Source organism: Rhinolophus ferrumequinum, chromosome 8 (assembly GCF_004115265.2).
Source record: "Rhinolophus ferrumequinum isolate MPI-CBG mRhiFer1 chromosome 8, mRhiFer1_v1.p, whole genome shotgun sequence".
Lineage (NCBI taxonomy): Eukaryota > Metazoa > Chordata > Mammalia > Chiroptera > Rhinolophidae > Rhinolophus > Rhinolophus ferrumequinum.
In genome coordinates, this window is record NC_046291.1 from 540,815 (window position 1) to 552,594 (window position 11,780).

At 53.1% G+C, this 11,780-nt stretch overlaps 1 protein-coding gene across 6 annotated transcripts in view; it reads left to right on the forward strand.

Moving 5' to 3' along the window:
• PASK (PAS domain containing serine/threonine kinase) overlaps positions 1-11,777 on the forward strand; it is a 34,729-nt gene extending 22,952 nt beyond the window's left edge. For 4 of the 6 annotated variants that reach the window (XM_033111336.1, XM_033111334.1, XM_033111337.1 and 1 more), the window contains 6 exons: positions 431-556; positions 665-799; positions 2,643-2,842; positions 5,765-5,898; positions 7,425-7,571; positions 8,185-8,712. In XM_033111336.1, the coding sequence (XP_032967227.1) occupies positions 431-556; positions 665-799; positions 2,643-2,842; positions 5,765-5,898; positions 7,425-7,571; positions 8,185-8,270 (828 nt within the window). In that variant the 3' untranslated portion in view covers positions 8,271-8,712. Of the gene's footprint in view, positions 1-430; positions 557-664; positions 800-2,642; positions 2,843-5,764; positions 5,899-7,424; positions 7,585-8,184; positions 8,713-11,669 lie in introns of those variants that run through there. The other 2 variants (XM_033111338.1, XM_033111339.1) reach the window with 2 other exon arrangements.
• Positions 11,778-11,780: the final 3 nt, after the last annotated feature.

Here is an 11,780-nt window from a genome sequence, read left to right on the forward strand (position 1 = left end):
CGTTTATCTTGTGTCCGTCACCCTCATTGAGCTCTGACTCGTTCTCAGGACCAGATGACACTTTTTATTTAGTTTCTAGTTTTCAGGCCTCTTGTCTCATGTTCGTGGTCAGGACATTTAGTCCTCGGTGGAGAAATTGGGGTGATGCAGGGTGTTCTGGGGAGCGCCCACTCCGAGGTTTTCTAGGGCGTCTTTCCATCAGCGGCTGTGCTGCTCAGCCCCCAGGCTCCCATGCCAGTCCAGCCCCTCATTTACCAACAGCAGCTACTGTATCCTGGTGCTGCCAGGGCTTGTCGTCAGTGCCTTTCACAGCCTGGGACTCAGGGAGGGATACGTGGAGCTTCCGGCTAATGCCGGGAGCCAGCAGGGCACCTGGTCCGATGTGGATGGAGGATGGTCTCAGCTATTCTTCCCTCTGCCTTCCTCGTAGGTGGTGGTGAAGTTCATTAGAAAGGACAAGGTTTTGGAGGATTGTTGGATCGAGGACCCCACACTTGGAAGAGTCACGTTAGAGATAGCGATTCTGTCCAGGGTGGAGCACGCCAACATCATCAAGGTGAGGTGGTGTTCTCACCCGCGACGCCCTGCACTGCTCACGGGAAGTGCCTTCAACGTGGTCGGAAGATGCCTCAGCAGTGCTGGACCAAGCTCTGTCTCTTACCAGGTCTTGGACGTATTTGAGAACCAAGGGTTCTTTCAGCTGGTGATGGAGAAGCATGGCTCTGGCCTGGACCTCTTCTCATTCATCGACTGCCATCCCAGCTTGGACGAGCCGCTGGCGAGTTACATCTTCCGACAGGTGAGCGCAGGCTGGGCACAGGTACCAGCGGCTGCAGAGATGGTGTTCACATTCGGTCCCCTCTCTGAGTGTGGATTTAGCTGGATCTAGCCTTCAGGTTTGGGGTTTTTGGAATAAGAAAGGTATTTTGAGGAGAGAATTCTCTGGTCGAAGTAGAGAAAGTGAAGCTGGATGGATGGGGGAGGCCAGATGCCATCCTGAAACAACTGGGAGGCGGGTTCATGATCAAAGTTTGTTTCTATACGTAGAGGATCCCCACCAACCTCAACATTAGCCAGCAAAGCTTTCAGTCTGGGCTCCGAGACCTCTGTGTCTGACCTGGCCCTTGTCTACCAGCAGGAAATCATCACCGATCCATGCAGCAGGGGTTGTTCTAGTGCTGACATCGTGAGGCTGTTGGGTTAAATCAGAGAGCTCCCTGAAGGGAACAAGTCACAGGTTTGCTCTTGGACTGTTTCCTGGAGGCGACTCATTTTCTAATGACAGCTTTCCTAAAGTGACATTTCTTTCTCAAAGCTCTAAACTCCCAGAAGTTATTGGGTATCTGAAATTAAGTTTCTGAGGCACCTACTTACAAGTTTCAGGCGTCATAGCTCTGCCAGAAGAAGGTCATCTCTCCCTCTTCCTGCTTTGGAAGGTTGCATGCTTGTCTGCTTTACTTCTGGCAAAGATTTGTTTCTGAAATCTTCCTGGTGAAAAGAGTGTCTGATGTAACACTTAAAGCTGCTGGCTAACGTTCATTCTGGGGCTGACAAGTGTTCACTACTTTACAATTTTTGCAAGAAGTATTTGTAGTCTCTTTGTGAATCTGTACATGTCCTAGGTGTTATTATGTGTAAGTATGGGTTCACAGTTTTATAGAACTATCATCATCTGGAAACGTGTGCACATATGGTGCCAGTCAGCAGTGTGTTGCCTGCCCCCTGGCGGGGGGCTGGGGCCTGTGAACTGCTCTCCTGGCAGCTAGCGCACAGGGTCCAGCGGGAAACAAACCACACATTAATGGGAACCTGAAGGTTCCATCAGGTTTCTTAACTACAAAGGGGGGCGCGCCTGGAGCAGAAGCCGCTCTCCCCGCTGCGAGAGCCGGAAGTCGGCGTTTGGAGACCGGGCTCCCAGGCTGCTGTGTGAGCTCCGTGAGCCGAGGGTGCCGGACCAGGCTTTCCCTAGGGCTGCTTCCCAGTTAGCACCCGGCCCACCCTCACGAAACAGCCACCACATGTCTTTGCAGCTTCTGTTGTGGTCTCTCTGTCCTTATAACTGTGCTGTCGTGGCACGTGTTGCAGGGTGAGTGAATGTCTGCTGCGAGGTTTCCGTCAGTGGCACAGACAGGACTTAAGAGTAGCTTATTTATCTGGGGGACGGAGAAGTGGGGGTAGTGAAAGAGTGCGGTCTCAGCTGTGCTAGGTGAGTAAGCCCTCGAGGTCTGCTGTGCTGCCATTCTGGCTCTTGCAGCGAACGACGCTGGGCTGTAGACTTAAAAATGTTCCGAGCGGGTAGATCTTATGTTGTCTTCATCACAAATAATAATAATAATAATAATAATAATAATAATAATAATAGTAATGTGATTTTGAAGACTCACATGTCCATGTTGCCGGTTTGTGGGGAGGTGTGTGCCGGCTGCAGTGAGCGCACCACCTGGCACTGCCTGGCACCACCTTGCTTCCCGTCATTGGGCCACGTCTGCAGCACCAGAGGCCTTTCCTGTCACAACTTCACTATGAGTTAGGGAACTCCTTCTTTTCCTGTTGCTGTTCTGTCCATTCTTCTTGTCAGCCCTTACTTGAAGTGCATCTTACTTGAATTGCCTATTAAAAGCCCCCTGTGCCCCTGGTTTCAGCTGGTGTCGGCAGTGGGGTACCTGCGCTCGAAGAGCGTCATCCATCGGGACATCAAGGACGAGAACATCGTCATCGCCGAGGACTTCACGATTAAGCTTATAGACTTCGGCTCCGCTGCCTACCTGGAAAGGGGCAAACTGTTCTACACGTTCTGTGGAACGATCGAGTACTGTGCGCCCGAGGTCCTCATGGGGAATCCGTACGTATCACGCTGCAGTGCAGCCCTTCTCACGTCGCCCGCGGGAGCAACCTCGTCATTGGTGCATTTTAGGCGGGAAAGTGGTTTCAGTTTTGCCGTTTGTGATGAGGGTGCCAAGGGATAAAGGACAGTGTTTTGGAAAATGGGCGGGCAGGCAGGCAATGCGAGAGTGGTCAGGGGAAGCTGGGTAGTGGATGTCAGGTTCACTTATTATTTTCTCAACTTTTATGTTTCCAGTTTTATATAATTAACAGTTAAGAAAAAGGTAAAGTTAAAAGAGTCCCAGAAGTTGGGCTTCTTCAATTAAATGAAGAGGCTTTCTAGCCGGGTTTATTTTGATGACAGGAAGATGTTGCTGGGGTGGTGTCACTAGAGCAGGGAATGAAGCGGTAGGAGCAGCCCCCCCAGGGAGCACCCATGTAGGATTCGGGCCCGAGCAGGAGGCTCTGTTGCTGGCCAGGCCCTCCTGCTGGGGTATAAGCAGGGTCCAGGCACTGTCGAGTTGGCGTCTCTGTGCAGGGAGTCCAGGCAGCACCTGCTGTCGGGGCGTCAGGACAGGACAGACTGGTTGCTGCTTGTGTGGCTGTGGCTTGAATATTTCCTGCTTCACATGATGGATCCCATGTCGTCTACAAACAAGCGAATGTGTCTTGTATGAAATGGACCTCGTCAGGTCACATCCAGACAGCAGGCTTCTTCCTGTGCCACCGGCACTTGTCTGATGGGTTGGGTGAGAACATGTCTGTAGGACAACTTGTGGTTACAGGGACGGACGGCCACAGGCCCATGGACCTCGCCACCTGCTGCTGCCGTGCTCTGTGCCCGCGCCTGTGGTCTTATTCTCATGTGGCAGGTGTGTGGGGACCTTCAGACCTGGTCGGAGTCAGATTTGAACCCTGGTGACCTGAGTCTGGAGCGTTTGCTGTAGCCACGGCCATCTCCATGCCGAGCCTCAGGCTCACAAACGTCCTTCAGCATCTCTGTGAGAAGTGACCAGGGCTCCGATCACCACGTCCACTCAGGTCATTTCATTTCAGAGTCAGGAAGTGAAGGCCGCAGGCTGCCCGCGTGGAGTCCGCCCTCCTGACCAGCTAGCGCAGCTGGCCCCGTGAGCAGGACGGCCGGGCTCTGTGCAGAGCAGAGCGTGGAGGGCGCTAGTTAAGCCCTGCGCCTGTCTTCTCCACATACCAGAGCCACCAGACAGTATGAGATTCTGAAGTGGGTGGTCTAAGCCTCGGAGATCCCACAGTGCCGCGGGATGCTGTCCTGTCCCGCCAGGCATGTGCTCGTGGCCTATGAAGTCCCACAGGGGCTCGGGGCGGTGGCACTTCTGTGCCTTGGTGCTGCTCAGCGGCTTCAAGGCCTCCCTCCGGGAACCGGGCTCCCACCTTCTGGCACCCCTGCCCTGGGCTGCAGGCGTTCTCCTCTGAGCTCCTTCCTCCATCCCGTGTGCTGTGCCCACCTCAGGGGCACAGGTTTGCTGAGCTTGGATTCTTCAGCCTGTCCTCAGGAGCTTTGCTTCCTCCCTCCTCCTGTTCATGTCCTTCTGCTCCAGGGTTGGACAAACTATGGCCCTTGGCCAAATCCAGCCCACCGCTTGTTTTTACAAATAAAGCTTTATTGGCACACAGCCACACACACTGGCTTGCTCGTTCTGTGGCTGCTGTGCTGCTGTGGCAGGAGTGGCCGCCCAGAGGCCGTGTGGCCCACAGCCTAAAATGCTGACTCTTGGGCCCTTACAGAGAATTTGCAGAGCCCAGTTGTACTTTGTTGGGTTTCTCTCTTTAACCTCCAAAATTCTCAAAATCTATTTCTGAAACAGAAATGACACAAAAACAAAAAACGTCGAATCTATACTTGCTCCAGTTCATGCAGCCTCTCATCCCTCACTTCCCCGAGGTCTGTCCTTGTGGGCCCTCCCCGCTTGGCCACCGAGGCCCAACTCCTGCCCACGCTCCTGCTCGGGGCTCTGTGGTCTGCGCGTCCCAAATCGCTCCGTCGCCCCTGGTTTTCTGCCTCCTGATGTCCCCAGGCTCTCTGTGGCCCCCTGGATGGCAGGGCTCTGTCCTGGCCCTCTTCTCATTCACCCATTTCTCTGGCCACCTTGTCTAAATCTGCGGTCTGCTTCCCATGTTCCCTGTGTGGGCCCCTCGATCTGCGGACCCGGCGACCTTGGCAGCATGGGGACATGTCTGGGGACAGTCAGCCCGCTTCGGTGCTCTGGCAGCAGTTCACATCTTCTACATAAGACGCGGGCCACGTTTATGTCACCAGCTCTGTGAGCGCGGGGCAGTGCTGGCCTCTTGTGGGTGGTTGCTGGGAAGACGGTGTTTGCAGACATGGATGACACCAGTGCGCCTGGGGCTTCTCCCCAGAGCTTGCTCCTCCATTGGCCCAGCAGCCGGGGCCCCTCCCACCGCACCTTCTTATCCACTTTCTTCTCTGTCCCTGATGCTGTCACCTTACTTTGTCCTTAACAGTCGTCACTGTGCCATGTCACCCTGAGCACCCTTCATGTGTCACCTCAGCCAGCTATCTGAAGGGCACGCTGCCCTGTTCTTAAACCCCCTGTGGCTCTCAGTGGCCCTGGTGAGCTGAGAACCTGTGGGGTCCAGTTCCTTCTCCTCCAAGAAGCCCCACATACCCCCAGAGGATGCCATGTGCGCCCATGTGCTGCAGGCACTGCCGCGTCCCATGGTTGATGTTCTGTCTCCAGGATTAGTCTGATTCACCAGCCCTGTGACGTGGCTCTTCCAGTCTCTCCTGGCGCATGGTGACGCCTGGCTGGGTGTCGATGGAGCTTGGCTAGCCTCACCGGGAGCCGCACTTGCTCGGGTGACTGGGGCCCAGGGCTCACTTGCGGGCTGGCCTGCGCCTCAGCCGAGCACCTGCCGCCCCGACTGTTTCCTTGTCCTGTCGCAGGTACAGGGGGCCGGAGCTGGAGATGTGGTCGCTGGGAGTGACGCTGTACACACTGGTCTTTGAGGAGAACCCCTTCTGCGAGCTGGAGGAGACCGTGGAGGCTGCAATGAACCCCCCGTACCTGGTGTCGCAAGGTGAGCGCGGCTGCACCCAGCGTCTCCCCGCCTCCAGCCTTCGAGAGCGTGTCCGTGCTGACGGCCTCCTTCCTGTCTGTTCCTCTCATACTTCGATCTGCATGTGAGGATCGTTTGAATATGACTTCAAAACATCACAGTCATTGTGTTTTTGTGAGTGTTCCCCTTTGGATCACAGGGCCCTGTTCTGAGAGACAGACCTTAGAGCGCTTGAGTTCGGCCGTGGCAATGACTGTCGGTCCCACCCTCAGCTTAGAAACTCAGCACTTGGGGTGATGGAAGGACTTGCCCCCAAGCAGCTCCTGTGGATGGAAGCCTCGGGTTTCTGTCCCACCACAGGCTCCCCTCAGGGCCACGGTGGCGGTTTGCCTCTGAGGTGGGGAGGCGGATGAGGGCTCGGTGGCTGGGTCCAGAGTGGGCCGGCCCGGTACACTCAATGAGGAGTTGCGAGGGGTTGGCAGAGGTCTGACAGATGCCGGACCCGGCTTCTGAGGTCCCTTCCAATCTCGACATTCTGTGATTCCGTAGTTGTCATTTATCGTTATGACAAGTGAGGTGAGAGGGCTTCATACACGAAGTCCGTGCCTGGGATTTCTGCTTGGCTTAGAAGCCTGTGTCAGTCGGCTCAGTGGCCATGACGGCCACCACCAACAGGCCGAAATGACAGACGTTTACTGCTCATGGTCTGGAGTCCGGGAGCGCGACCAGGGAGCTGGCAGCGTCACATCCTGCTGAGAACCTTCCCTGTCAGCAGTCGCCTCCTTTTTCTCTGGGTCCTCCCGTGGTGGAGGCGGGACAGCGAGCTTCTTGGCATCTCTTCTTATGATCGCGTGGTGGGCGGGCACACGACCTCACCTAATCAGCCTCATCACCTCCAGACACCATCACGAGGGGGTTGGCTGCAGCTTGTGCATCTGGGGGTCACAGCGGCCCAGGAGAGGCCTGGCAGGGCTTGGCTCAAATTCTGGGCCCGACAACTCCATGGCCCATGCAGCATGCTGTCCCACCCACAAAGGCTGTCCCATGTGCTCTCTCGTCAGGCTCTCAGGACACTTTGCCGGGATAGGGAGGCTCGGAGTGCCCTGGGGTGAGGGGCACCCATCCAGACTCCAGGCTGGGCCTCTTCTCAGAGCTCGTGCTTCCTTCCTGTGGGGACGCACTGGGGGCCTCTTCCCTCTGCTGTCACATGCATCCTGTGTCATTCACAGCTCTGCACAGCCAGAGCCCCCAGGACAGGCTGCTGTGAGGGACCTCTGCGCATCCTAAGGCAGGACCTTGAACGCCAAGTTGTCATTTTAGAGGTGATAGATGTCTCTCGCAGCCTTTCTCGAAGCACAGCTGGGGCCCTGTGCGCCAGAAACCCTGGGGTACTAGCTAAAAGTGGGGTTCCAGGGCTCCTCGCTGCCGGTCAGGTGCTCATGGGGGCAGACCAGGACCCGCGGTTTTCAGATGCGCTTCACTTGACCCAGGCCAGACCAATGTTGGTCTTCTGGCCCCATGCCTAGGGCAGCTTTTTATGTCCCCAGATCTAATGAGCCTCCTGTCTGGGTTGCTGCAGCCTGTCCCTGAGCAGCGCACCACCTTGGAGAAGCTGGTGACAAACCCCTGGGTGACGCAGCCTGTGAACCTTGCTGACTACACCTGGGAGGAGGTGTATCAAGTAAATAAGCCAGGTGAGAGGTGAGGAGGTTCCCCAGGCTGCCTTTTGGGTCCGGGGAGGACGGGGAGGCTCCCTCCTCCCATGCTGTTCTGGACACAAATGTCACGGCCCATAGCTGGCTCGTCCCCTATGAAACAAACGGGACTTGATTCTGTTCCAGGGGCCCCTGAATGCCCCCGGGGTTCAGAGCTTTGCCTGTGGGCCTTGGAAGGTGGGTGAGTGAGTCCCTGTGGGAGCCTGTGATGAGATGGTACCTACAGAAGGGGTGGGGGCTGGGGTTTGAGAAATGCAGTTGCTGCAGTGATGTGAATGGGCTGACGAGGGGAATGAGGCCATAGACGTGAGTCAGTGTTCGGGGACCTGCAGGGCCCTGCTCTTCAGACGAGGCAGATGGCTGCCCAGCCGGGCCACCCAGCCCATGTGGCTGGTCACTGAGCTGGTGGTGATGACTCCAGCCTCGAACCCCACCGCACCTCGGCGGGTCCAGGGACTCTGGAACAGTGCCAGTTGGGTTTGGAAGGGTCCCTCGGATGGCTTTTGCTCCTAGGAATTCTTCTAGAGGGAAGCAAAGTGGTTTAGAATCATGTGGTGTTAGCATATGATGCACTACCATCTTCTTTCCTCAGACAGCGGAGTTCTGTCCATTATGAGTCTGGAGACGGAGAGCAGGACCCCAAGCACAGTGGCCTCGGGCCCCAGGGGAGCCCCCTAACGATGGTTTCACCCAACCAGGAAATCACGTTGTTTTCAGGCCCTTCTGTTGAGAGAAATTAATTCTCAGGAATTAGGCCAAGTTCACCTCTGAAAAACACATGTGTGAGTTTGATAAATGCTAGAACAAAAGCCCAGTGATGTTGTACCATTTTAGGTTTATAAAATAGACTTGGAGTTCATTTTTTTCATGACTTTGAAAAAACATGGTAGTATTCAATTGAGTTTTGTACTATGAGAGGCCATTTCATCTGTGAACTTCTGAAAAGCATCAATAAATTTGTAAATCTCTTTCTACTTCTGTATATATGCACATTTCTGTTTCCTCTGACTTGGCCTCTGCTCATCTGATAGGCGGAATTTGCAGAACTGGTTAGCCAAATGACCAGCGTATTTTATTCATTTATTTCCTTGAACATTTTCCAAATTAAACCACTTTGTTAGTAAACACTTACCCTGACTTGGACTGTCTGAATTCTTCCACAATGCCAGTGTGGGAAGCACTTTGTTTCTGCACCCCTACTCACTGCAGCTGGAGGGAGGGCCAGCCTCACACAGTTTGGGGTCCCTCCAGGGACCCCAGCAAGCTTTGCAGCTTGCTCCGTCTCAGGAGACTGGGAGAGAGTGGCGGTCTCGGGCACCTCCCTTTCTCTGGGCCCAGCTTGTCCGGGTTGGCCCATCACCTGTCTGGGCTCTGATGTCAGGCGGGCTGTGCAGCAGACCCTCCCAGCAGCCCCAGACATCCCCGCGCCAGCCTGGCGCCACCTCTCCCTCACTGTCCTACTCTTGCTCCGGTCCCAGGGCTTCTCACACTCAGATACCCCCTGTCCCCGGCTCCGTGCATCCCCTCTGAAACAATCAGCTTGCTCAAGCACATGAAAGCCAGGCTCCATTTTGTACCTGTTGGAGGGGAGAGAGTGCTTAGGGGTAAGAGGAAAGTTTCTCCCCTCACGCCTTCTGAAACACCAGGAAGAAAACAAGAAAAAGGAAGACTCCCCACTCTCTTCCCACAGTTCCCACTTGCTGCAGGTACCAAGGCGGCTGCTGCCCAGAGCCCTGAGGAAGGTACTCGGGGGCCAGGCCGCCTCCACTATGGCCCTGTGCTCAGCACTCAACGGTCTTAATATTTTAGGACGCTCAGATAACAGCTAATGTGATTCTCAACTACTAGGACACAGGATTTCCCCATCTCTAGAAATTGCTGTTCGAGTCTCTGCCATCACGGGAAAGAGATGGGACTCCTCCATCAGGGTCAGTTAGACAGAGCTTGGAGACATGTGCTTTTATGTGTAGGAAAAAGTGATACAGAACTTCAGAATTCAAATGAGTTTCCTTATGTTCTAAGAACTGTTTTCAAAAGTGGGGGGAAAAAAACCCCAAACATTTATCCTTGTAGTGTTTATGATGTTTATAACACAAGAGCAGTTACAGAATGTTTTTTTCAGACAGGCGTGCCATGGGCTGATAATGCAAAGTCCTCACTCTACAAGAGCTGTTCGTTCTTTATATGAAACAAAATTCATCTGACTTGATGGCAGTAGAAGGTTTGATACTTTGAGAGTGTTTTTCACAGAAAGAACTGGGGAGAAAAGTTCTGAGTCTGAGACTGATGCATTTTTCTGTCCACGTTCCAAGTATGTGCCCAGAGAGCAACATGTTCATAGCAAACTGAAGATACTGCTGGCTCTTAGAGCAAACCTGGCACCCCAGCCGTTTCTTTGTTTCCAGAGCTGGATAACTGCTTAGGTTCCTTGATGCTTTCCAGGTTGTGGGGTAGCACAGGGTTTTCTTAGGCTTTGGGTGTAAAAGCATTAACAATTTATTTTGAGGTGCTGACAGTGGAGTGTTTTAAGAAGAAAGATTAAAAACCATCAAAAACAACCAATTCTTTGACCCCACACAGATTACAAATGTCCTTTTCTTTGATGTAATCCTTGTGTAAAAAGATAGGTCTTAGCACCCAGCGCAGTGCTTGGCACAGAGCAGGTACTCTGTAAATTGTATTCATGCAAGAATCAGGTCCCTTTTCTGAACCAGAACCAAGTTCAGAACCAGGTCCCAGTTCAGAACAAAGTTGGTGAAACAAGAAGAAATGTTTATAAAGTAAGGTACTGGGCTTACGAGTGGTGGAATTCAGGCAGTTGAGGGAACACACCGTTTTAGTTTTTTTCACAACTACCCACGTTTGAAAGATGCGTAGGCTCTACACCCGAATTACTACAGGTTTGAAATTTAAGAAGAAATACCATGACAAGAAAATTCTGAGATGTCGTGAATTAATTACAGCAGGCCAGAGGGTGGAGGGAAGACACAAGAAAGAGGTTAGTCATTTAAACAATGCAGGGCAAAACCAACAAGACTGCTTGCATTCCTGAGTGTGTGTTGGAACTTCAAATTAACTTCCAAGTGCCTGTTTCTACGGTTATCTGGAGAATAGCTAGGGCCACTGCCCCCCAGAAGCCTCCACTTCCTGGTTACCTGTGGATTCCCCTCACTGTTGCCCACAGCCAATCCAAAGGAGCAAACACTTCCTCCCTGGACTGCACCCATCCCCAAGCTAGCCCTGCTCCACCTTCTCACACCCCCTTCACAGCCAGTATCAGTTCTTGAACAACTCACATCTTCCTTCTACTTGCTGTATACCAAGAGCTTGTCAACCCCAGGACCGCGGACATGTTGCCTTCACCTACCGTGTTTCCCCGAAAATAAGGCCTAGCCGGACCATCAGCTCTAATGCATCTTTTGGAGTAAAAATTAATATAAGATTATATTATGAGAAGAGCGGGTCTTATAGTAAAATAAGACCGGGTCTTATATTAACTTTCGCTTCAAAAGACGCATCAGAGCTGATGGCCCGGCTAGGTCGTATTTTCAGGGAAACACGGTAGCACTGCTGCTGGCGGTTTAGACTGCACACCCCAGGACCTGGTTCTTTTCTGGCTAGCGTATGGCTCAATACACCCTTTCTTTCAAAAAAGCTTTCAATCATGAAACTGTTTTAACAGCAAATTGGGCTGAAACATTACTGGCTTTCATCTCAAGGGGAAACCAGACCTCCGAGTGGGGAGGACTTGTGTCAATAAGGGGACATGTGTTGCAGTTCCTGTCATTTGATGACTTGGGTCGTATTTCTTAAAAATTGTCAAGACTTCCGGAGTTCCTTGCGATAGTTTCAACACCCCTAGAATACACCTGTCTTTTAGTGTGTGTGTGTGTTTCCTCAGTATTCATGCTGAATACAGATTTTCACACAGTAAGTCTTAAACATCTTCATCTGGGACCCCGTGTTTTCTGGCTGCTTCTACCCCGACGTGAAAACGCTTCGGGAAGTTACTGTCGAACCACGGGACGTGGCCGGTTTGAGTCCAGGTTCTAGTTTCCTTTCACCTCTTCTCTTCAGAGGGATTTTAAAGTAACGCGAAGCGAAGGTTTGGGGAAGGAGCTGTTCGCTAGCCGCGCTAGCCGAGAAGGCGAGAAAGCGGGAAAGTGGCAGCGGAGAACAAAGCGGAGA